Source organism: Hakea prostrata, chromosome 8, assembly GCF_041222555.1.
Source record: "Hakea prostrata isolate BN-2017 chromosome 8, UWA_Hpros_2, whole genome shotgun sequence".
NCBI classification, from domain to species: Eukaryota; Viridiplantae; Streptophyta; class Magnoliopsida; order Proteales; family Proteaceae; genus Hakea; species Hakea prostrata.
In genome coordinates, this window is record NC_142607.1 from 48,169,120 (window position 1) to 48,196,535 (window position 27,416).

The window sequence follows — 27,416 nt, forward strand, 5'->3', positions numbered from 1 at the left end:
AAGCTCCTTCGTTTACAGCCATTACATGCTCAAATCAAAGCCAAAACCCAAAAGAGAAACATGGGTCCTCAAGAACCCTAAAAATGTCGTTGAGAGGAAGATGAAGAACAAAGTATCACCCAAATTACAATCAAACCCCAAATACCCCAAACCAAACAATATAAATATCTAAGCTTAAACCGAATCATATGGCGCTAGTTCAATATTGTGGTTCAAGCAAAGCTTTAAGTCACGGTTCAAGCAAACCAACCATGCTAAGTACATATTAGCCCTTAATAATTCTCCCCCTTAATTTGTTGTTGGTGCAAGATATGTAATCTTAACCACATGGTTTGCTCCTGATCTAGCTCCAGCTCCTGAGACCAAAACAAGGTGAAAGTGGGCCGCCTCTGAAGACGGGAAGCCACCTCCGACGATCGAGTTAGTTCAAGCCAGCAAATGATAAACTCCATTGAAGAGTGAAGACCCCAAGAGATGATGAAGATCATCCTCTTGAAGGGTTCGAAAGCTAAAAGAAATGGTGGCTGGAGTGTGTAGAGCTTACCCCATTCATACTTGATGAGGGATTATATAAGTGAGCCATACCTAAAAGGATAACATGCTTCATAGCCCTTGGATGTTGATTTGATGAAATGGAAGGTGGAGATAGCCTCTTGAAGTGGCTTGCTCAACAAGCTAAGTTGTGTAACCAGCTGACGACTTTATTGTAGAGTTGAGATGTCAACATCAGATTTGTCTTTAATTTGACACATGCCCATAGTTAAGGGGACAAGAAGATGGATGCAATCTCCAAGACAAACTTGGGCCATGTAAAGAGCACCTTTGTCAACAAGAGCATCTAACGCCTCTTGGAACCTTAATGCTAGGCTGAGGACTTTGTCAGTCCATTTGATGCTAAGAGGACAGCTAGGGACTGAGATATGTTGAGTATCTCTTTGTCCTATTCTCTACTGAGAAGTCATAAGAAGCTAGTAGAAGAGGCAGGTCCGAGAAGTTCCAGACGATCCTCTTTGGCCCAGATTTTAGACCTTAGTGTCAGCCCCATAATCTAGTCTGGTTCCTTGACTTGAACCATAATCTTTGACCATAACATTTGTAAATGCCTAACTTTCCAACTAGTGCACTGGACTCCTTCTGTCATTGCCCATGTACCTGCAAAACAAACAAAAGAAAAAAACACAATAGTACCCATAAAAATAAAAAATAAAAAACAAACCCATGCACTTAATCAAAACCTAAACAAAATATGCATGAATATACAACCTAGCATGTACACATGCAAATGAATGCAATTATAAAATCAACTCAGTAATGTATAACTCTGAACATGGGTAGTAAAACATGCACAACCTACTATGCAACAACACCTAGCAACACTTAGACCATGTCAAAAGAAAGCATAAATTGCAAGTACATAATGCAAACTCCTGCAACAAGTAAGAAGCTCCATAAAACACAACTCAAGAGTTCATAGATCTGACCAAAACAACCATGGACAACAAACCATGCACAAAGTAGACATACATCTCAAAACTAAAGATAAAATATGAACAAGAGCTATAAAATAATAATAATAAATAAATAAAAATAAATAAAGCAATCAAAGATACCTAGACATCACCACAAACAATAATAGAAGAAAGCAAAGAATACACCCCTACAAGATATACTAAAACATCAAATAGACTTATCCATTCCAACCAAACAAAATACTATTAATACCTAGAAATAAGAAAGACTTTAACACAAAAACAGTGTAATCTTCAAAGAAAAACATGGGTGACCACCTAAACACAAACTTCGTCAACAAAGCCTCTTAACCATCACAATGAACACGTGGAACCAAACTAATAAACCATTGCCAAGATAGGCCATGAACATACACAAATATTCACAATAAAAGCAAAATTAAGTCTAATACATATCACAACATACATAAAAGAACCTAACAACAAGAGAGGAGAAATTTAAACAATCCAACTTAACATTTAAACCATGACAATAAACATTGAAAGTTCAACTAATGAGCAGCAAAAAAACTTTAACTGATTAAAAACAATAGGTCAAATTTCTAGTGATCCTTGTTAAAGAAGAATAAACTCTTAACAAATAAGAATAGATCTCCCCCCCCCCCCTCAACCAAGTAGATCTCAATCCTAGGAAATCCCTAAGGGCCTGTTTGGTTACATGAATCCAGAGAAATCTCTGGATTTACAAATGGGGGATTTATACCCGTTTGGTTGTGTGAATCCCTGGATTCATGAAATCTAGGGATTAACATTTTTACACTAAAAACGTGAATCTATAGATTTATGGGTATGAGGTGAAATCCAGAGATTTTGCACCTACCATAAAAGCGCTAAACATTTGAATCATGACTCCATAGATGTTTTTTTTAAGATGAATCTACATATTTCATTCCAAAGATTCAGGCTAATCAAATAGTTAATTTTATGAACCATGACTCCAAAATTTAAAATCTCTAGATTTTTGAAATCTCGAGACTCAAGTAACCAAACAGGCCCTAACAGGTTCAAGAACTTCCATTTCAAATCTCTGATTTAAAAACTTGCATTTAATTTAGAACTTTCAAAAAATAAAACACGCGACCGAAATGTAATCTACATAATAGAAGATGAAGGCACAGAATAAGAAATGGGAACTAGATATCAAGTCTTATATACCAATTCCAAGGGAATATGCAAGAAATCACAAGAGGATCATTTAAAACAAATCATATTTCCAATTCAGTTGTTAATATGCTTAAAGAAGTTGCAAATAAATTCTCTCTTCTAAATTATTGTGAAGAAGAACAATAAACATCCAATCGAGGAACGATGCTTGATGGTTTCGCTCGGTTCGCCGGGCGGCGAACCGAGCGACATGGCGAGTAATCGCCGAGATCTCGGCGAGATCTCGGCGGCGAGAAGTAGTTCAGGTCAACGGTCTCTTTCCCTTTCTCTCTTTCTTCTTCTTCTCCGGCAAAACAGATCGGTCTCTTTCTCTCTCTCTTTCTTCGTCTTCTTCTTCTCCGGCAGAAATAGTGCATGGCCGCTGCCGCTGCTAGGGTCGCCACTGCTGCCGCTGCCCTCTCCTTTTCCATCTTCTGCCCCGCTTGCATGAGCCGGCCTTTGCTGATTCTGCCGTTGCCGCTGCTTGTCTTCTTGTGGGTGCTAGAAAATGTCTCCCAACCCATCTTCCTCCCCTCCACCTGTCCCTTCCCCCCCTTCGATTATCATTCACGGCTCTACCCACCTCTTTGCTTCTGCAAATCCTAAAGCCCCCTCCGATTATCATTCACGGCTCTACCCACCTCTTTGCTTCTGCAAATCCTAAAGCCTAGAACTCTCTATTCCTTGACCTTACCCGGCGAAATTTTGAGGTTGCGCCGGAAAATCGACGATTTTCTGGAGAAATTTTGAGGTTTCGCCGGAAAATCGGCGATTTTCCGGCGACATATGGTAATATCGGTTTCGGCAGCATTTTTAATTCGCCTTCTGGCGAAACCAGCGAAATTCGCCGAAAATACTTTCTATGCATCCAATTACCCAAAAACATGATATGGTGAGCAACTCAAGATAACAAAACACTCTTACAATCTTGAATTTAATAACAAGAGGAAAATATCAAGAGATAATCAAACAATCACTCAAGGCAAACATAAAAGGCAAGCACTCTCCTGACTCTATCACCATTCCACTAACCACTACTCAAACTAGGACCTCACCACCCACACATCACAGGGAGGGCACAAGTCATCCACCAGACACACCCAGATCATCCTAGAGTGTACACCAACCAGGGATAAAGAAAATAACTAAATTCCATAAGACTCAACAAACACATTGATCCTACAAGACCACACTCATGAAACACTAGATGTGAGGGACCCAATTCCAGACTTCACCTATGTTGATGCTTAGAACACAATACACACAAGCTCTAAAGCCTAAATACTAGCATGACTTAACCTAGCATGCAACACTAGTGCAAACCAACCCACTAGATAAACAACATAAACTCAAGACATCTTACAGATAAGTATTGCCACCCAAACCATGTAAGCTTGACAGGACCATACCCCTAAAACACAAGTGAACCCGAACAACCAATGATGACACCCCTGTACAACACATGTGTCAAGACCAACATTATCTAAGCTGAAAAATGGAGATCAAATATCTTCAAAGACTAAGGATAAACCTAATGCCATGCATAGTGAGAAATGAACCATTATGTGTGTGCAACCAACTATGCTAAAGTCAACTTCATACATGTCAACACCACCCATTACCACTCTAGCATTCCAAACCTTAGTCAAGAAAGTACAACAATGCAAATGTGAGCATATATGAGAGTACAATAAATAAAAAAATAAAAAAAAAAACAATAATAATCAATTAACTAACATGCCAAACACCATCATAAATGGTCAAGACTTCATACACCATAAAATATAGCTTAACTTATACTAGTAAAAGGCATGACACAAAATGATATCTCAAAAAAAAAAAAAAAAATTGGAAACTTGAATTTATCAGCTTCCTTATACAAGCATAACACCTCTTTAAATAAATAAGCCACTCTTTTACAAAGGAACAATCTAGGGGTGAGCCTTATGCACCCAATGACACCCTATAAAAATAGGTTTTCAAAATAAGGTCTATGCTCTCAAAAAAAGCACTTGGGTCATCAAAGTTTCTTAAACTTAAAGATCTCTCTCTTTCTTCACAAAACAAGATAAAATACCAATTCCATCAAACTTCTCCATATCTACCCTTGAGCCCCCCCCCCTTGCGCGTGGAGCCCTAAACCAAAGATACCAAGGCTTTTCATCCTAATCTACATCCACACCAGGGCAAGGGGTAAACATACCAGGAGAATAATCCTCTCCTAACACAACAAATCCCTCAAAGTCTCCGCTTGGGTCTCACACAAACTATCAAAATACCCAAAAAATTTGATATAATAAAGTTTTAATTTAAAACACCAAACAAGGCTTAAAGGCAACAATACAATTCTAAAATTGTTCACCAACAATAATAATTCAGAAATTAAAGTACCATAAAATATAGGGCTTATTCAAGACAAATCAAATGTAATAGGGGTTGAGTTTAAAGCAATAAGTACAACAACCAAATGATAATACTAATCTAAGAATGTGACCAAAGCAATATCAATAACTCACAAATTTGTGTACTAAACAAAGCATGCAATATTCTTGGAAAATAAACAAAACAGTATCACTCTCTAGCTCCCCAACACTAATCAAATCAGTGTCCACCAAAGCCTAAACAATTTTCAATTTTCAAATCACCAATAAACAAAAGATAATTCTAATATAAGAGAAACTTAAATTTAAAACACCAAGTACAATATATAAAAGGGTAAATATCACTTACCTCCCCTCTTAGCTGGACAAATAGCACTTACACCCCCTCTTAGTTGGATAATATCACTTACCTCCCCTCTTACCTAGCAAATATATCAAACACCTCCCATCTGTTAACTTTATCGGTTAAATTAAACTTTTACCGTTAAATAATTTTCTAAAACCCCAAACTACCCTTGGCTAATATCAAATAAAATTAAAAATGAAATTAAAAAAAAAAGTAATTAAAGTACGTGTTTTTTTTTAATTGTTGGATAATTTAAAAAAAAAAAAGGGTATGTTGGGCTTTTAATAATTAAGGATAATTTGGGTTTTAACTATGGTGTTTTGGTTTTTAATAATTATTTTAATTGAGTGTAATTTAGTATTTTAACTAGGGTGATTACGGTAATTTAGGGTTTAAAATAAAAAACAATTTTAGCCAAGGGTAGTTTGGGGTTTTAGAAAATCATTTAACGGTAAAAGTTAAATTTAACAGATAAAGTTAACAGAGGGGAGGTGTTTGATATATTTGCTATGTAAGAGGGGAGGTAAGTGATATTATTCAACTAAGAGGGGGTGTAAGTGCTATTTGTCCAGCTAAGAGGGGAGGTAAGTGATATTTACCCTAAAAACTATATTGCATGTCAATTATATTCTTAAAATCTTATATTTTATAATTAGTTTTGGATTTGGTGGAACCACATACTTATGATTGTTGAAACTTTTACATTCCACTTAAATTTTTCATAATCACCATGATGGAAGTTTTACAAACAAACTAGCATATAAGATCTAATTAATAAAAAAATTGGTAACATACATAATGGTCAGTATATATTAGGTGATTTTCAATTTTCAGCTTTGAATTAAATTTGATATTTCTTAATATTTTAGTTTCTATTTTATTACATCTTTCCTTTATTTGGTGATTTATTTTTAGAGGAAAAAAAATCTCATCTTTCCTTTATTTGGTGGTTTCTTTTTAAAAAAGAAAAGTGAAATTAAAGTTAATTTTTTCCTATTAAGGGTAGTATTATAATTTGAAAAAAGAGCAAATAAGTAAGGTTATTTTTGGAATTTGGAAAAAATATATAGATGCAACATCATCAGTAAACTGACGGAGCTTAACGGTAGGGGGGCATTAGTAATTGTTGACAAAGTTAAAGGTTGGAATAGTAATTTTAAAAAGTACAGGGGATAAAGTAGTAATAAAATTAAAGTTCAAGGGGACAACAGTAATTATCCCAATTAAAAAAAGTCCAACTGACCCCAATTGTGTTGTTGGGCTTGTGGCTCTAAACTTACAATTTGGACCGGTTAGAATTCAGGTTGAAAGAAACCCCAATCATCCGGACTCATATCTAGTCCATTTCTGACAAAGAAATAAACAATTCATTTCCTTGTAAATGTGTGAAGTGTCTAAGCATCACATCTAAAGATTGAGATTCATTTATAAGTCACATCAAAATATTTTTTAAATTTAATCATAATTTTTTTTTATGTGACTTGAAAATAAACATCAACCATTTGATGTGACATCAGGACACATGTCACACATCCACACAAAAGTGGATGGTCCATTCCCTTGTCAGAAATGAACCTGATAAATTTTCCCAATCATCTCGTGTAACTTCTTTTTTTTTTTTTTTTTTTTTTTTGTATAAAAGACATTTATTGAAGACTGGAGCTAGTGCAAGCATTGACTTTTTCATTGCACATCTGAAGAAACCATGGATTATTGTTATGCCAAGCAGTCGGTAGCTCGACCAAGAAGGCCACCTTAGCCAAGGAATCCGCAATCAAGTTGCAAGACCTTAGAATGTAAACAAAAACACAATATACAAACTCTGTTTGAAGCTTTTGTATATCATGATAGATCTTAAGGATTTCACGATTCAGAGAAGAAGCTTTAATTTGTTTTATCACGTCCAAACAATCAGATCAATTATAATCTATTTTACTCCTCATCTAATGGCTTGGAGAAGATCTGCTCGAACAACAACTGCTTCTGTAACCAACGCTGACTCACAGTAGATTCCTTATGAGAAAGCTGTGATAAATTTACCTCTAGAATCATGAATGATACACCCCACCGTTCCTTTCTTTGAGTCTTTGGATCATGCATGATGCACCATCACAATAATCTTAAAAATATTTTTCATTTTTTAGTAACAATTGCGTAAGATTTCAACCAATAAGGATTTAACAATTATTTTGCTAGTGGGCCCCACCTATGTAATTTGAGCATGCTAGGTTGACAGCCGACAGATTAGGACCACCCTTTGATGACGATAATTTTTCTTTTCTTTTTTTTTTATTGATTACCAGTATTTAGAAACATGTGTTGAATTGACAGATTTTTTTGCTATCGTATGAGAGATTTTCACGCGGCTTTTCATGAGATCCAATAATTATAATGTACTGGTATTTGTAATCGTATTTTACATTTTTACCCAAAAAAAAGATCTTTGTAATCGTAGTGGTTGACTTTTAATGAATATATTTATCATTTCTGTTCTTTGGAAAATCTTAATGGATATATTTATCATTTATGTTCTTTGGAAAACACACAAGATAAATAATAATAATAATAATGAAAGAAAATTTAAATTGACTTGTGAATTTTCTTCCAAAAAAGAAAAAACAATTCGCCAGTTTTTTCAGTTTTGTAGCCGTAATGGGAGTCTAGATCCTCTCCAACCAGTGGTCCATATATTATATATTCATATTTACATAAGTGTGAAACCTACATTGTTCTTGGCTGACACAAGTGGTCCCAAGTGGTTTGATAAACCTCATGTCCCTGGTTTGAATTCCCTCTGCTCCTCTGTTTCTTGCATTGGACAGTTATGTGCTCTTTGGCTTAGGCATGAGTGCTACCGGCTTCTGTGGAATATACTAGGCCTCCAGTGGGGCTCAGCTGACGGGGTCAGTGCTTGCGCTAGTAGTGCACAGGGCTAATGCTTGCATAGGTCGCACTCGATAAAAAGTCCGAACATTGCGTAGCGGGGGGCGCTAGGACGCTGCTACTGCATCCCCTCTTTTTTCTACAAAAAAAAAAAAGGATTGGATTCGGCTTGAATACACCACCAGTGTATGAATTCGATTAGCAAAACAACTATCTCAATCCAGCAAATTTAGAGAAGGCATCCAAATTCAAATGTGAAATTTTATCGGGTATCCAATAATAATTCGATCTGATAAACTATCTAATTGATTGGTGATTGTCATTATTTTTTTTTTTTTCTGATTTTCAATTTCCATTTATCAATTACTAGTTTTCCAATCCGATAAACAATTATCCGAATCCAGTTGCCTAGCGGACGAATACAAGTGCGATAAAAAGTTTGAACATTGCGTAGCGGGGGGCGCTGGGCCCCCGCTCGCATCCCCTCTTTTTTCTACAAAAAAAAAATGGATTGGATTCGGCTTGAATACACCACCAGTGTATGAATTCGATTAGCAAAACAGCTATCTCAATCCAGCAAATTTAGAGAAGGCATCCAAATTCGAATGTGAAATTTTATCGAGTATCCAATAATAATCCAATCTGATAAACTATCTAATTGATTGGTGATTGTCTTATTTTTTTTTTCGATTTACAATTTCCAATTATCAATTACTAGTTTTCGAATCCCATCCGATAAGCAATTATCCGAATCCAGTTGCCTAGCGGACGAATACAGATACAAATATTTTCGGTATGTTTTTGTGCAAAGGGGCTTTATTAAGCCGGGGAATGGGAATATTAATATGCCTCAGCAAAAGTCGAACCCACGACCTCTTCACTAAGAAGTGTTGGTTTCACCACTAGAGGACTATTAATCTGGTAATGGTATCTTCTCGATTTGCCAATTAAAACGTGCCAGCTGTCCTAAAAAAATACTTCGTCACTAAGAATTTGAAAGGGCTTGACCGGGGAAGTCTGGTGAGTAGAGAGAAAGGACAACTGAAGAGAGGCCGCCAAAATTAGCAGATGGTGCCAACTCATTTTACGGCTCTTGCAAGGCGTTTTGAGTCTTCTTCTTCGTATTTGACCACCAAAACGAATTACACCCACGCCATTAACACGGATACGAAACCTTTCAGTTCTTCTACAAGCAACTGCCCTTTAAAACCCTTAAGTCATTCTCTTCATCTGAACCCAGAAATAACTTGACCAACGAACGAAAACGATGCTGTCTTCATTGTCTTATATTACTACTACTTCTTCTTGTTCTTCACCTTCATCGCCTTTCATGGTGCAATTTCAGAAGCCATCGAGTGTTTTCAGGTCTTCGAAAAATGATATGTCAGAACCCACCATTTTGAAGAGGAGGAAGAGACCGACTATGATCGACATTCCGGCTTTGGATTTGAGTTCAGTGGCTTCGAATCCTGTTTTGGAGGAACCCAAGAGGGAAATTGAATTCGAGAGGGATGGGTTTTCTGTTTACTGTAAGAAAGGAAGGAAAGAAACCATGGAAGATCGATACTCTGCTGTCTTCGATCTTCAAGGAGATACTAGACAGGTATGCTCTGTTCAGTTTCACTCTTTTCACTCATTTTGTATCTTCAAAAGGAAAATTGAGAAATATGAGTTCAGTGAGCTTAACTTCTAATAGATTTGGTTTGTTGTTTCAGGCTTTCTTTGGTATCTTCGATGGACATGGAGGTTCAAAAGCTGCGGAATTCGCAGCAGAGAACATGGATAAGAATATAATGGCAGAATTGACGAAGAGAGGAGGAAACGAGATTGAAGATGCAGTTAAACATGGGTATCTAACTACTGATACAGAGTTTTTAAAAGAGGGAATCCATGGTGGGACTTGTTGTACCACAGCATTGATAATGGAAGGGAACCTAGTGGTCTCCAATGCTGGTGATTGTCGTGCTGTTATGAGCAGAGGAGGAATTGCAGAAGCTCTCACTTCAGATCACAAGCCTTCAAGGCAGGATGAAAAACACAGAATTGAAGCCCTGGTAAGCTTATGTTTCTGCTTCTCTTCAGTAACCCCAAAAAGAATCACAATTTAGTATAATTTAGCACACCCAACTGATTTGTTCATTGAAAAAATGTTTTCAGGGTGGCTTTGTAGATTGCTACCATGGTGTCTGGAGATTACAGGGTTCTCTAGCTGTATCAAGAGGAATTGGGGATGGAACCCTTAAACAATGGGTAATAGCAGAGCCAGAGACTAAAGTCATGAAAATTAAACCAGAATGCGAGTTGTTAATTCTAGCATCTGATGGCTTGTGGGACAAGGTAATGTATTTGTTTTTCTCATCTTCTATGTTTTGATTTCTGAGTAATCCTCTTGTAATTTTCCAGTTTAGTATTTGAATCTCCTCACTCACTGTATGTATTGCTCTTCTATTTCATCAGGTTGGGAATCAAGAAGCTGTAGATATGGTTCGTCCTCTCTGCTTTGGGGCTGATAAGGCAGAGCTTATGTCTGCTTGTAGAAAGCTTGTAGATCTTTCTGTAATGCGAGGCTCAGTTGATGATATCAGTGTCATGGTAATCCAGTTGGGTCACTTTATCTGATTGATGAATCTCTCACTAGAAATGAAGAAATCTTTTGCTTGATTCGCCGTAAACACGAATTTGAATCCGTCGGCAAGATGTGAATATCTTCTTCACTTGCCCTTTCGCTCGGGCAACATGGTTCAGCAACCTCTGCCTCTGGCTCATGAATGGAAAATTCTCAGCCTCTGCTGTTCCAGCTGAACAGCAAGAAACGAATTAGTTTTCAAGAAGAAAGAATTTTCTCTCGTGGTGGTGGTGTTTCAAAATTCACAACAGTCTTGTGAAAGAAAACATTCACTGGAATCCTACTTCAAATGGATGGTGAAAATCAAATGTGGTGCTGCTTATGGTCAGAAAACAGCAAGGAAAAGCATTGGTATAATGGCTAGATATTCAATGGAGAACCCTCTTTTTGCAATTTCTGATGCATCTTCTTAAAGAACAATCTTTCCAGAGAGGCCTTAGCAATCAAGGTTGGGATGATTCATGCTAATTTGATGGCTGTTACCCACATTCAGATTCAATCTGACATGAATTTGATTTTCTCTTGTGGTCTTCTTAGAGAGCAAACGATGAAGCACATTTCCTAGCTCGGAAGGCCCTGTATATTATAAAAATGACAGAATTCACTCCCTCCCATTCCTGGGGTTCATATTTTTTGTGTAAAATAAAGCCTTGACTTTCTCTTGTCAATATAATTGGCTTAACAAAAAATCTTTCTGCAAGTATTTGTTAGAAGCAACTCAAGCTTTTGTAAAACCATTGGATATATATTTGTGTAAATGAAGCCACCATTTTCTCTTGCCAATAAAATTACCTTCTAATAGTAGACTTTCTGCAAAGTGTTTCTTAATCCAACTCAAGGTTAGCAGACCTAAGCTTCAACATGCTTTTTCAACCATGAAAATGAGCCCATTAGACTATTGGAGATCAGAGGTTTTGTAGGGGATACAAGGTATCTAGGGACCAAGTTCTTCTCTTGTTTTGTGTCCTTTTCACCAAGGAAGAGTAACAGTTATGCTAACTCCCTAGCTAGAAAGACAATAATCTTTGTACGGAGTAAGAATGACCGAGCACAGATTTGTAACTCAGATGTTGATGTTGATGATTTTGGGGAATGAGGTTTCTTTTATCCCTCCCCACACCCAAAAAAAAAAAGCCAAAGTTTTCGGAATGCAATTAGGGATGGGAATATTTGAAAATAGCGATTCTAGAGATTTACTAAATAGAACAGAAAAGGATTGGCTATTCGAATATTGTATAGATTTATGTCTTGGAATAAGAATACAATGGTAACGCAATAGAAACAAAGAGTTTTATACACACAAGGATAGTGCCTCAAATATGATACTCGAACAAAGATCTAGGCTGAGGACAAAGACTTCAACCAACCAAGGTGAAATAGAAAGAGATGAGCAACAGCAACTGAGAAAAGTTTCACATAAACATCTAAAATAAAACGAGCGAACCACAAAAAGAATGAAGAATTAGGTGGATTCCACAATTGAGAACAAGTTATTAGATATCAGATCTGAATTCTCATTTGTATTTGGTGGAGAGACATGAAAAGTAATGAATAGAATTTAGAGGGAGCATGGGAGGCATCAAAGCCTATGCATAGACTTCACTAACATATAAGCTACGAAAGTTAAATACATATTTTTTAAGTAGTTGTGTTACTTGTGTAAAGAGAATATAAATGTTAATATATATCTACCAAATAAAGTAGAATAAATAAATATATATATAAAAAAAATGTAGTAACTTTTTATCCTCAAAAATATACTGGAGAAGAGAAACATTTGGATCGACCAAGGATTCAAGAATTAGAATTGGATTGGTTGATCCGGACTTTCACTTTCTTCTTTTCAAGTCCACTGCAACATAGGAGATTGGGGTTTTGATAAATCAAACCACGAACCGGGTAATAATGCTGAGTCAACCAGATAAGTGCTGAAACCCGGCTGGACCAGCTGCTTCTTGTGTTTGTTGATAAGAGTTTTAAAAAATATGACCAAACTCTAATTTTTTTTTATGAGTTCTTTTATAATTTTCTATCACATATGTGGGAAGGGGGGGGTCCACATTTGAATTCTGACAAAAAAAAAAAATGGAAGCCTACTTAATCCTTTCTTAATGTTTAATAAATAAATGTAAAAAAAATATAGACCTCTGTTCTAAATACTGAAGGTAGAGGATAAACTATTCTCACATTCATTTATCAAATATGTCGAATTTTTTTTTCCCGAACTTATTCAAGCAGTAAAACAGAGTAAGCGACACTAAGATCCCACAACCAGGGAGTGGAAGATGGTCAAACAGTCGTGCTTGCAATCTACTAGACCTTCTGAGGTAGGAGATCTGCAAGAACAATAATCCCTTTAGAAATAAGAATACTAATAAAATAGATCAGTGGTATAACATAAATTTATTCAATTCATTTCCTTGTCAGAAATAGATCATCAATTTTCTTGTAGACGTAGAACATGTGTTCCAATATTAGATCAAATGGTTGAATTTAATTTATAAATTACATCAAAGAGTTGTGATTAAATTTAAAAAAAAATAATATAAATTATAAATAGACGTCAACCCTTTAATGTGATGTTGAGACACATGTCCCACATCGAGAAATAGAACTCCTAAATAAGTGGAAGCAAATTTACTTTTAAATACTAAAATAAGGTAGACAAAAGCAGACCTTAATATGCGATGAAAAAACGTGTGGGAATAGTACCTACCTACCTCGCTGACCGAACACGTGGACACAATCACCACGGTTGGCTAAACGAATTTTTCAACGTTGTAGCAAAATTTAAAAACGGAAAAAAGGAAAGTTCCTTCCGCATCTTTCAGACCGTCGCAGTCTCCTTCGCAGGACTCGCATGCCAGCTTCAACTCAGTTGTATGCGTTAACGACAGAACAGCGCAGAGGACTCCCATTCCAGAAACCTGTTCGTTCCCTCAATTTCTCTCTCTGTCGCTTCCACACTCACGAGCGACAGATTTCCTGAACAGAGAAGAGGAAGGGGAAGGGGGAGAGAGGGAGAGAGAGAGAACGAACAGATAGGAATTTCTTTCTTCATCTTGAGAAGAATTAAGCATGGGTGAAGATCAGAAATCGAATCAGAATGGGAAGAAATCGATACCACCGTACATGAAGGCGATTTCTGGTTCGGTTGGAGGGGTTATGGAGGCAGCTTGTCTGCAACCGATCGATGTTATCAAGACGAGGTTGCAGCTCGACAAGTCTGGAGCTTACAAAGGAATTCTTCATTGTGGGGCTACCATTTCCAAGGGGGAAGGCGTTCGAGCTCTCTGGAAAGGTTTAACTCCTTTCGCTACTCATCTTACCCTCAAGTATGCTCTTCGAATGGGTTCAAACGCTCTCTTTCAAACTGCGTTCAAGGATTCTAAGACTGGAGAGCTGAGTAATAAGGCGCGCTTCCTCTCGGGGTTCGGTGCTGGGGTTCTTGAAGCCCTCGTTATTGTCACCCCCTTTGAGGTAAATCTTTCAAATCTTGACCTCAGAATTGTGCTTATGGTGTGGTTCTTGCTGGAGAGGGTTTCTTGGAATATACTCAATGATGGCTGTTTTTGTCCTCCAATTCACTCATTGTTTCTTGGATAATTGTTCGGATTTGAGGCATTTGATCTTACCGGATCGATTTGATTAGTGCGGAGTATTGTTAATTTTATTTTCGTAGAATTTTTGGTTAATTACCTGCTATAATTAATCTTCTATTTGGAGGTTTGATGATGAAGATACTGATGCACACTCTTTGACAAAGTGGAAATGAAGATTTCCATCGAAACTGAGTAGTGACTTTTTGAGTTGGGGTTTTGCTAAGAAAGATCTCAGAATGCAACCCAATCCCAAGCAAACCCAAATGAAGTTTGGAGCAGGGCCAAATGGAAGCTAAGGCTTCCCCCCCCAAAGAGTGGGGGAAGGAACAAGTGAAGAGAGATGGTCAAGATTGTCAGTGCCATTCCAACCAAGGGTACAGTTGGGATTGTTGGGTATATGGCAGTGAATCAGGAAAGCTCAGGTGAGAAGGCAAAGGTTGAGGGATCTCCAAGGGGAGTAGTGAAGGATATGACCTTTAAACCAAACCAAAAGGGACCGAAGGGACATTTTGGTCAGGGGTGTAGGGTAGGTCCAAATGGTTTTGTAGGGACATTTTGGTCAGGGGTGTAGGGTAAAGAAGCTACCAGAGGGGGAGAGGAGCCAAATGGTTTTGTCATAGGCGAGGTCATGGAGGGGTGGAGAGTGGTCCAAATCTGTGAGACTTGAATGAGAGGGGCTTGGAGGCGAGTGCAGGCAGTGCTGTTCCAACTTATTGGGCAGTCAAACTAAAAAGACTTTAATGCTCCATTTTTATTGTTTAACAAAATAGAGCTTGTTCCATACACTTCACCACAAGCTGATATGTTTGTTTTCCTTTCCAAACCCCTAGATGCTTACTTCCCAACTCCCTAAAAAACTTCATTTTTCTCCATTGAAGATGTAACTGAACATTGAAGATTTAATGCCTTTATAAATTTGTGGGAGGGAGAAAGATCACATGGGCAAACTGGAGAGAGCACACCAAAATGGAGGAGGTTGAGAGAGAGAGAGAGAGAGAGAGAGAGAGAAAGAAAGGGAGAGAATCACTTGTCAACCCATTGGATATCCGACACCCCCATGAACCACCCAACGCATCCAGTGCATATCATGGAGGGGCCTTGTTTGATCAGGACTTTATGGCAGTAGTCCCTACTGATTTGACACTCAAACCATTATCTGCTCATCAGACCTGAGCATAAAACCTAATATAGGACTGATTTGACTGCTTCAATCAATCTCAGAAACAACAATTTAAACCAGGGAGTGACTCAAGCTTATGGAAAACTTGGGTTGTAACAGGTCTGATGGGTTGAGGGCATGAAAAAAAGAGAGTAAACATTATGCTTGAAGTGAAACACATCAAAGAGGCAATATGTAAGTATCCTAACCAGCAGAACAGCAATACAGGTAAGAATTTGCAATCAGTAACAGTAATGAAGGCCATACTCAATGTACAAGGCTCTTGCGTTGAACATGGTCCGGAGAGGGTCAAACGTATGCAGCCTTACCCCTGTTTCAGAGAGGCTGTTTACAGGACTTGAATGCTAAACCAAGCATTCTGCAAGTGAAAATGTACCCTACTTGCCAAGCACAACATTGAATTGGTACCAGTAGTAGGGATAGAAAATGCAAAATAGGATTGAGTGACAATGTTTAAACTTCTATTGTATATCAAAAGATAGGGTTGGGTGTAACTTACAAAGTTCCCTGAGCAGCAAGAATTCTTGTGACAAAAATGAAACCTTGATATTGAACTTGAAGGAAATCCTTAAGAACTTGAATGAAAGCTTCAAGTAGAACCTCCCGAGCTTCACATCACCAGGAGTCAACCCGATCAAACACTAATCTCACCGGCAAGCCCCCCAGGCTTCACACAGCAAGGTATCAATTTGATCAAACACCTTAAGGCCTTATATACAACAACAACAACTAAATGGGTTCAGCTACCTTATGGCCTTTTATAGAAGACAGTTAGATGCCTAAACTAAAGAAAGGCCTAACCCAATCTTTAACCTATTAGGTAATTTAAATTGGCTAGGAAATTGAAATAGACGTAGAACAGAGTTCCAATTGAGCCCAACTATACACATAAAGAAACTATTCAATGAAAGAATATTCCCTAAGCCAAAAAGGGAATATCCTAAAACAACTTAAATTGAACCACTAGTTCAAACCAGCAAAACTTGTCAATCTAAAACACAAAATAAACTATGGAAAATAAAAGTACTAGTCTTTGTAAGCAACTTAGTTACCCATATTTTAAGCCCATAAAATTGGCCTATTACATAGAGAACTCGTGGGATCAAACGCCCCACATGTGTAGAACCCAACCATAGACTTAATTCCTTTAAAGAAAAGAAAGAAAAAAAAGGAAGAAGAAGCCCAATTTGGTGCATCTGCGTCAAGAATGTAAGCATGATTCAGGCTTCCTGATTTCCCACCGTAAGGAGTCAACTGGATCAACCACAAGCCCTGTCTACTTGGTACACACTTGAAAGTATCTCTATGGGATGGTAAGCGAGCAACAATGGGGATTTTTTTCTTAGACAAATTGTGGGCTTAGTCCACCCACTTGGGTTCTTTTATAGATAATACTAGAGAAGTGAAGTGTAGGAAGAAAAATAGAAGCTTCCAAATAGAAAAGTCAAACTGCCTGCCCTTTGCTTCGAATACAAAATGCTATCAGTTTCTAACTTATGTGATTTAATTTTTAACTATTAAATAATTACGAAGGTGAAATTACAAAACTAATAGCTTAACCATAATTCAAATTGACCTACTGATTCATCTAACTGAACTAATTCAAGACATAAGACAATAGAAATTTGTGGCTATTGCTGCTACTTTCTCCTTGAATACACCTTCAGATCTGCATTGAAAGCCCTATTCTTCTTATCTTTCATGGGACTGTTGGAAATTTGATACTTGGTTTCAGAATACAATCAGGGTTGTCAACCAGAGGAGTGATGATTTTACATGATTTTGCCTAAGGTTTATGCCAGAATCAATTTGGTTGTTAAAACTTTTACTGTTTGAACAGCTTGAGTTTGGGAGACAGAGGTTCTTGGTGGTCCTCAGTATGACAGCAAGGAGAGGATAAATTTCTTCATCACATTGCTAGCGGTACCCATGGCCATATCCTCTGTGAGGAAAACTCTAGTACTGCTGTTACACACACACACACACACAGTTTCTTTGCCTTTTCAAAAGTATGTAGACTCATACCAATCATAACTCTTTAGCATGTCTTTGATCAGATTGGACTCAGCTGTTTTCTGTCTTAGATTCAGGATACAGTCGGTATATCTCAATCTTGATCCAGTCCCATTATGCAATCTCAGTCCCAGGATCAGAGTTGTGGACTGAGACCAAGCCTCGATAGGTCTGGATTGGAACCCAAACCAAAATTACAATCCAGGATGCCGTACCAAGTGTGTCCTAAAAATATTTTATTATATCTCAGCATCTCGCACACACATATACATACTCACTAACATTTTGGTTAACTGTATTGGTTATCTATCAACAATGCATTTTCAGGATAATATTGGAGTTCTTGTAAAGAATAATTGATGTAGGAGAAACCCTAGAAACTAGGGGACCTACAAAGTTGCTACTAGACTCTTAGAATTAACGCCTATTCTTGACAGATAGTAAAGAAAGGAATTTTTGCAGCACTTGTAATCTGATTTATCATGCATGTAAGACAGTTAAAGTAGAGAAATAAACACAATAAGTCTTACTGGTAAGCACAACTAAACAAGAATCAATAGGGAAACAAGGGGATGGGGATCTTGGCACCATAATACTAAATTGAATGCAAGACTATTAAGAAACTTAAAGAAAAATAGAACTATCCTAATCAATATCAGATTTCTAACAAGGAATTCAACAATTAACAATGTAAAGGGAGTCTTAGGAAGTTTTTGTTTTAAACAAATAATTGAGAAGTATTTTAGGAGAGATAATGTTACCTGCTGATCTTGGCTGCAAAACATGGGTTAGAAAGCATCTAGGAACATAAATAATAGAAAGAAAAATATTTTGAAGAAGTGGGAATCCTAGGAAAGGAGAAAATAATATTCTGAAGTAATGGCGTATCCTAGGAAAGAGAGTAGGTGATAAGAGAGAGGGAGAGAAAGAAAAGAAACAAAGAGAAGGGAAAGGAGACTAACAGAAGACAACTAGACTAACAAAGAAGGAAGAAAGAAAAGAAAAAAAAAGAACCGTGGGTTTGGGGAAGAAGAAGAAGATTTCCAAGAAAGGAACTAGGTCTTTTTTTTTTTTTTTTTGAGAAAAAAGAGAGTAGATCTTTGTAGAGGAGAGCAAGGAGAAGTTTTCTAGTGGGAAATAAAGGTGAAAGGAGGAGAGAAAACTTACCCGGAGAGAGAAGAGAAAACCAAGACCGCCGAGAGAGAGAGAGAGAGAGAGAGAGAGCAGCCGTGAGCTTTTTCTAATTCTTTTCTTTCATTCAAATTGCCAAAAACGAATTTGATACAAGATTTAAATAAAAGAATTGATTTCTCACAACCCTACATGTTTAATTCCCAAAATAACCCCAACTTAAGTTGTATATATAACCCAAACTCAAAATAATTCAAAATTGGGCCCAAACAGACTCTAGGCCCAGCCCATAAAGACTAACAATGAAATCAAAATATTTAAATAGTAAACTACTACCCAACCCACTAAGACTAAGAAAAAAACATGACAAACTGCCTATGAGCAGTGTTTCTCATCGTCCATCCACATAGATGCTGTCGTGGGATGATCTCTACGTCGGCGTCGTCGGTAAACTCGAAACTGCTCACTGATGTCTTCATCAATTCTCCTCGACTTTGAAGAATTCACCTCCGGTGAATAAAGGCTCTGGTAGTACTCTAGCATGTCTGGGTCAAGTCGTTGTAGCTCTGCCATCGTGATCCAAGTGCTGTCGATCTCAAGATGCCCCCACCATTTAACTAGGAATTCTCTGTAACCTCCCTCTTTTGTAGTTGTAACTCTCTCATCAAGAATCTCTTCAACTGCCTCAACTTTGTTGTGAAATTTAGGTATAGGTGGTACTGAAGTAGTAGGGAGTGAAGGGGTCATACCAGCATGGTCATCAAAGACAAAAGGAAGGGTGTCAAGGTCATCTGGATAGAAAAATGCAGTAGTAGGAGTGCCATGGAAGGGGACAAGGTCCTCCACATTGAAAATATTGCTGATTCCCATGTTAGTTGGTAGATTAAGAACATAAGCATTAGCTCCTATTTTCTTCAAAATCTCAAATGGTCCTGCACTACGAGCATGCTACATGCTCGCTTTACCTTTAGTGAAACACTGCGGTCTGATCCTAACCATCACCATGTCTCCTTCTTGAAACTCTTGCAGTCGTCGATGCACATCAGCTTTGGACTTATATTGATCATTACTCAGTGTTATTCGTTGTCTTATACTTGCATGTAAATCAGATATGTGCTGCGCAAAAGACTCGGCTGATGGGGAAGTCCTAAAGCTGGACACAGCTGGAATAAGGTCTATAGGAGCCTTGGGCTGGTATCCTAGACAAACCTCAAAAGGTGACAGATCAGTGGTTCGGTTCTTAGAGCTATTATAGGCAAACTCGGCTTGGGTAAGGACCCGGTCCCAACTAGTAAGGTACTCTTCTATAAGACAACGCAACAAGTTCCCTAGACTTCTATTAACAAAATTGTCTGATGTGTGATGTGTATCTGGATTACTTTGCGAGGCAACTAGAGCATAAACAACTCTTGACTCTTTACACTCAACTTCAATTTCTTGCTGATTTAGTATGCCAAGTGTTTTAGAGCAAGTTTCTTTGATGGTGCTGCCTTTATGCTCCACAACTTTTAGCTCTTTTGGGGCGCTAGGGGTCAATCGGATCTTTTTCCCTTTATATTCAAAGATACAGATGTTAGATTTCCCATAGGTAGTGACATCCCTATCATATAACCATGGTCTCCCTAGAATGATGTGAGCAACATCCATCTCTAGGACATCACACCACACACTATCCTCATAACCAGCAAAATGTAAAGGAACTAAACACCTAAGGGTTACAGGGATAGTAGACTGATCGACCCAAGCAACCTTGTACGGTTTGGGGTGGGCCTCTGGTTTGAGCCCCATTCTGGAAACAACACTTTGAGCAATTACATTCATGCAGCTACCACTATCTATGGCGACTCGACAGTTCTTACCTTGATGGCAAGTGTAGGTAATAAAAATATTAGTCCGTCGCCAATCATCAATATCTTTGGGTTGTGATACCATACAACGCACAACCTCAAGCTTAGACCCATATACCATATCAAGATCCTCATCAGATATGTCTTCATCTGGTCTATGGTCTTCATACTCAGGCTCCTGATCGTCATCCTGATCTAAATCCACATGGTTTTGCCCTCCAACATAAAGGTTTCTATTAGGGCATTCCCTAGCAACATGCCCAAATCCTTGGCAGTTGAAACACTGGAGCTGGCCAGCTTTCACGGGGGGAGTTCCCAAAATGCCTTTACCCTTGTTATCAATTGGGTGTTGTGGATTAACAGGGGGTCTTTGGAAATTGGTAGTGTTAGGGGTAATCCTTCGAAAACTAGATTCTCCGGGCTGAAAGCTATTCTTTTGAGGAAAAGTCTTAATGGACGTCTCAAGTTCTAGAGCAATCCTAAAGGCTTGAGGGACATCTCGCACTAAGTGGGGTGCAAGTCGTGACCGGATATCGGAGTTAAGTCCAAAGAATAAACCTAGAAAGTGTTTGCTCAACATCCTCACGAGTACGGCTTCTAATCTTAAGTTCATTGAATTTGGCCATATACTCGCTCATAGTTAATTTCCCTTGCTTTAGGGTGTTCATTTCATTCAACAAATTCAGCCTATAGGTGATAGGTAAGAACTCCCTTTTAAGCCTTTCTTGCATCTCAACCCAAGTGGTCACTGGCTCAAGTCCTAGATTGTTCTCTTGGTACTCTAATTCTGTCCAAAAATCTTGGGCAGCCCCGGTAAGCTTAATCTTAGCAAACCTAAAGCGAACCTCTTCTGACATATTATAAAAATCAAAGTACCTGTCCATTTGTCTAATCCAATCTAGTAAGACTTTTGCATCTATTTGGCCATCATAAGATGGGGCCTCTACCTTGACTATCCTCCTAATATCGAACCCTCTATCATGGGTGTCAAGAGCATTTTCATGCTCATAGGTTGCATGATGCATAGGACCAAGATGTCCACGTGCTCCACGACCTCTACCTCTACCTCTTCCATTACCTTGGAAATTATCCCCAGTTCTATCAAGATCCTCGAGGCGGTGGTCAAAGTTTTGGAGGTCCACTTGGTAGTTTTCATTCCTAGGTCCATTGGCTTGAGTATTATGTCCATGCTGCTCTTGCTGTCCCTCTATGGCTGTAAGTCGTGTTGCAAGGGTCCGAACATTACATTCTATGGCCTGAATGGTGGTGGCTTGGGCTGTTTGTGCTGCCCTTTGGTTATTTAACTCTTCTTGAGTTGTTTGAATGGCCTTTAAGATCTCTCCATTTTGTTGGAGCAGCTGAGTCAATTGGTCAGGGGTCAATTGGGCACTTGATGAACCAGTCATATTGGAATATTCGTTTCCACTTCGGGTTACTACCATACACAATCTGACCTAAAGACACCTAAACTAAAACCAGCAATTCTAACAACTCGAAACCTAAAAGTCCAGCAGTCCTGACACTCTAAACTTGGCTCTGATACCAGAATTGATGTAGGAGAAACCCTAGAAACTAAGGGACCTACAAATTGGCTACTAGACTCTTAGAATTAACGCCTATTCTTGACAGATAGTAAAGAAAGGAATTTTTGCAGCACTTGTAATCTGATTTATCATGCATGTAAGACAGTTAAAGTAGAGAAATAAACACGATAAGTCTTACTGGTAAGCACAACTAAACAAGAATCAATAGGGAAACAAGGGGATGGGGATCTTGGCACCATAATACTAAATTGAATGCAAGACTATTAAGAAACTTAAAGAAAAATAGAACTATTCTAATCAATATCAGATTTCTAACAAGGAATTCAACAATTAACAATGTAAAGGGAGTCTTAGGAAGTTTTTGTTTTAAACAAATAATTGAGAAGTATTTTAGGAGAGATAATGTTACCTGCTGATCTTGGCTGCAAAACAGGGGTTAGAAAGCATCTAGGAACATAAATAATAGAAAGAAAAATATTTTGAAGAAGTGGGAATCCTAGGAAAGGAGAAAATAATATTCTGAAGTAATGGCGTATCCTAGGAAAGAGAGTAGGTGATAAGAGAGAGGGAGAGAAAGAAAAGAAACAAAGAGAAGGGAAATGAGACTAACAGAAGACAACTAGACTAACAAAGAAGGAAGAAAGAAAAGAAAAAAAAAGAACCGTGGGTTTGGGGAAGAAGAAGAAGATTTCCAAGAAAGAAACTAGGTCTTTTTTTTTTTTTGAGAAAAAAGAGAGTAGATCTTTGTAGAGGAGAGCAAGGAGAAGTTTTCTAGTGGGAAATAAAGGTGAAAGGAGGAGAGAAAACTTACCTGGAGAGAGAAGAGAAAACCAGCACCGCCAGTAGAGAGAGAGAGAGAGAGAGAGAGAGAGAGAGCAGCCGTGAGCTTTTTCTAATTCTTTTCTTTCATTCAAATTGCCAAAAACGAATTTGATACAAGATTTAAATAAAAGAATTGATTTCTCACAACCCTACATGTTTAATTCCCAAAATAACCCCAACTTGAGTTGTATATATAACCCAAACTCAAAATAATTCAAAATTGGGCCCAAACAGACTCTAGGCCCAGCCCATAAAGACTAACAATGAAATCAAAATATTTAAATAGTAAACTACTACCCAACCCAGTAAGACTAAGAAAAATAACATGACAAACTGCCTATGAGCAGTGTTTCTCATCGTCCATCCACATAGATGCTGTCGTGGGATGATCTCTACGTCGGCGTCGTCGGTAAACTCGAAACTGCTCACTGATGTCTTCATCAATAATGTATCAAAAATAAGGTTCATGGATGGGTACATGCTGACTAGAAAACATGTTTTGGTAGTTCTATGGTTGACAGATATGTCTTTTAAGAATTTCTGAAAATTAATTCATTGTAACTCACTTGCCAATATGCCTAGGGATATTTATAACAAATGGTGGTAGTGATTGACCATGTTTCTTGAGTAAACTAGTTTGATAACAACTAACACTGGATGAGTGAAATACAATTCCTTTTATCAGGATTCTGTGTCCATGTCAACAGAAGTGCTATGTCCACACCTCATAGACTTTAAATTTTTTGGGAAGGGATTCTCTCTCCAGTGGTTTAGCTGAGAATCTCCCATGCAAGTAGAGTCTCAGCCCTTGAATCATGGGAGATTTTAATTAGCTGTTTGATCAAAATACAGTAATATGATATTCAGTACAAATAATAAGAGTAATGAATAACAGCTAGCTAGGGCAGTTAGTGATGTGATAGTTGCCAGGAGTCAGTGACGTTGTGATCACCAAGAGTTTCTCAACCCACCCAGCCACCCCACCCCCCAAAATCGAAGGGGAAAATAATAAAAAATAAAATGTTACGAAAAAACACTTTTTTATCCCTTTCCCCTCCCACCCCACCCCCCCCCCAAAAAAAAAGGTGAAGAAACAGGTTCTTCTCAACATATTTATTCTGAGCCAAATTGTTTTGCTTTTCATGACGTTGTACCATCCCTGATTCACCATTGTTCAATGAAATTTCTTTCCTGAGTTCTCATTCTGTAACTTTCTATTCCTCAACATAACTTGCCCAGTGAGAGAGGAGAGAGTTTACAGAAGGTGCCTGAGTTCATAGGGGTGAAGGGGTTGTGTTAAGTGCTGCAGGGTGAGGGGGATAATAGTAGGAGGTGGTTTCAGGCAGCAAGGCTAAGGGTAGGAGTTGCAGGGTGCTTTAACAGCACGTAGGTGGGTTGCAGGTAGGCCTGGCGCACAGGACCAAAGTAGCTGTTTGCAGGAAATAAAGGATTGATGTGCCACTCTTAATGTATTTGAGAAACTTGGCTTTTTGGATTACCTTGGTTTGTTGGTAGAATTGAAAAAGAATTTCAATGTGTGAGAAAACACACAAAATCCCATGCACAAAATTTTAGCGGGAGATAACATTGAACCAATTGTAAATGATAGAACTAAAGACTGGGCTTTAGAATCTGTCAGTCTGTTATACGTCTTCCTGCAACCATGAATATTCTATTATGTTGCTTCTTGAAGATTGTTTAGTGTCGCTCCAGTTATGTGTTTAACAATTCTCCTAAAATTTTTCCTAAGGCCCCACAGTAATTCAGTACCGGGTAGAAACTAGACGTAAAGTCGAGGACATCGCTTGGAGACACCTAAGAGGCTTGGAGGAGACATAGGAAATGGAGTTAAATCATTTGAATTAACATGGAAGATGTATGGATTTTTTTGAAAACTAAACAATTTTGGTTGCCTGAATATCTTTTAGTTCAGACAATAATAGACGTTTGTATTCTCCTGTTTAAAAAAGAAACAGCCATTGTTTACGTGCCTTTGTTTTGATTCATGGGATTTAGATTCATGTTTCCATTCAATTTCAGGTCAGTGGCCTATCAAGGAATGCCCAGTTGCCCACTAGCGTTTTAGTCTGCTTTTATGTATACGACTAAAACATCAGCTTTCTCCATTCATGGAACACTCCAATCTTGTTAGTTAAATGACTACATATTTTTGTGTGGTGGTGTCTTTCATATTATTCTTTCATAATTGTTTCATTCTTTTAGAGCTATTTCTTAATCAGGCAACACACATTTCCAGGCATAAACATTTCTAGTTCCAATGATAAAAAGGAATTTACACAGTAGCTGGAGTACAGGTAGAATCTGAACATATCTTGCTCTTCTTTTTCATTGCAGGTGGTGAAGATTAGACTGCAACAGCAGAAAGGACTGAGCACTCAGCTTCTGAAGTATAAGGGTCCTATACACTGTGCTCGAACGATCATCAGGGAGGACGGTCTCTTTGGGCTTTGGGCTGGTGCTGCTCCAACAGTCATGCGTAATGGAACAAATCAGGCTGCCATGTTCACGGCAAAGAATGCATTTGATGTAGTTCTGTGGAGGAAAAATGAGGGAGATGGAAAGGTCCTCCAACCATGGCAGTCGATGGTGTCAGGGTTCTTGGCTGGGACTGTAGGTCCAGTTTGCACAGGCCCCTTCGATGTAGTGAAGACAAGGCTCATGGCTCAGAGCCGATCAGGCGATGGAACAAAGTACAAGGGGATGATTCACGCAATCCGAACTATTGGTGCAGAAGAAGGTGTGCTTGCATTGTGGAAAGGATTGCTTCCAAGGCTCATGAGAATACCCCCTGGCCAGGCCATCATGTGGGCAGTCTCTGACCAAATTATTGGCTTCTATGAGAATAGATACATATACAGTGCACCATTGTAGGGACAACATTAGTTCTTGCTTCTTTGTTTGGAAAATTCAATAATTTTGGCATCTATGCACCATTGTAGGGACAACATTAGTTGGTTGCTATCAATGTAGGGTTGGTAGAATGGTAAGATCCATACTTCTCAGTGGAGAGGTCATAGGTTTGACCCTTGCGGACGACAAAGCTCCCTCTGAGGATGTAATCGAGGTGCGCGCAAGCTGGCCCGAATGAACCTCAGACACCAAAAAAAACATTAGTTGGTTGCTTCATTGTTTGAAAAATTCAAAGTGTTTAGTTCCTAAAGTAATGATACAAAGATTCTATTCATGATCAGTTCACGATGATCCAAAATTTAATGGCTAAACATGCTATTCTTGGTGAATAGGAACTTTACTGTCTTGCGCTTGAGCTGATTTGGTAGAGAAACACCAAAACATGAAGATGTCTGTGAATGCATCTAAAATTTGAATTCAGTCAATTCGAAACCCAATGTTGTCATAATAAATTACCAATTAATGAATGTTATTCTAGTTGCATGAGTATTCCATTAGAAGAGGAAAGTCAAAATATGAAGATGTATTTGGGTTCTATTAACTATAATTTCCTCTAATTATTTGATTAGTTATACTAATCCCACGCACCCACAAAATGGGGCTCATGGGAATTAAGAATTAATCATGCAACCACTATGTTTCCAAAGATCTAATCAAAATTAGTTGAAAGGTTGATCATAGGATCTCAAATCTCAAATCTTCTGAGCAGGATCTCATGATCTACTCTGTTCTAATCTTCAATTATTAATTACTTGATCTCATCACACTTTAACCCCCCCCAACCTTTTCTTTTAGTTTTCCATCTGTAGATACTTATTCTAGATTTCTGTGTTGGAACTCTTCAGATTTCTGTCCTGACCTCAAAAATGATTATGTGAATATGATAAGCAATTTAGAATTCATGTATATACATTGCTTTGCAACATAAAGCTGGTGGGTTTTCCTTTTTCTTGCCAACTCTAACTCTTGTAAGCTGTGCAGTTCATATCTGCCAAACCTAACAATTAGCCATTAATACAAGCTGGCCTCAATGCTTTCAAACTTTTAAAATCAAATGGTCATGGTCTATAATGGCTAGGGATGAAGTCTTACCTTATATTTTAAATTATATGTAATAGCTACCCCCTCCCAATTAAACACTTCATATGAATTGTACCAAGAATATGAAGAGTCGAACTCATGACATCACACTCCAGTAGGCGAGATTCAACACATTCAAATCCCCGAGAAAAATTTGTTAAAAATTCCCTTTTTCCTTTTAATTTGATGAAATTGTTCTTATAGTTCTCTTTTCATGTGTGAAATATCAGTATTTGTTCTAATTTTTGAAAATTTCTCATTCCGTCCTCTAAAATTTGTAAAATTTTCTTTCTAACCCTTTATCAGACCCAATAGAAGAAAATTAGAAGAAAAAATTATCGTGTTTTATGTGAAATAT

General features: G+C 38.0%; 2 protein-coding genes across 2 annotated transcripts; both read left to right on the forward strand.

Annotated features, from left to right (window-relative positions):
- Positions 1-9,536: 9,536 nt before the first annotated feature.
- LOC149008307 (putative protein phosphatase 2C 25) lies at positions 9,537-11,677 on the forward strand. The gene is made up of 4 exons (XM_089166691.1): positions 9,537-9,885; positions 9,998-10,336; positions 10,440-10,619; positions 10,740-11,677. The coding sequence occupies exons 1-4, from the start codon at positions 9,550-9,552 to the stop codon at positions 10,899-10,901; spliced, it is 1,017 nt and encodes a 338-aa protein (XP_089022817.1). The 5' UTR covers positions 9,537-9,549; the 3' UTR covers positions 10,902-11,677.
- A 2,070-nt stretch (positions 11,678-13,747) lies between these two features.
- Positions 13,748-26,436, forward strand: MSFC1 (Mitochondrial substrate carrier family protein). The gene is made up of 2 exons (XM_089166246.1): positions 13,748-14,388; positions 25,403-26,436. Exons 1-2 carry the CDS (start codon positions 13,987-13,989, stop codon positions 25,937-25,939), a joined length of 939 nt encoding a protein of 312 aa, XP_089022372.1. The 5' UTR covers positions 13,748-13,986; the 3' UTR covers positions 25,940-26,436.
- The last annotated feature ends 980 nt before the right edge of the window (positions 26,437-27,416 follow it).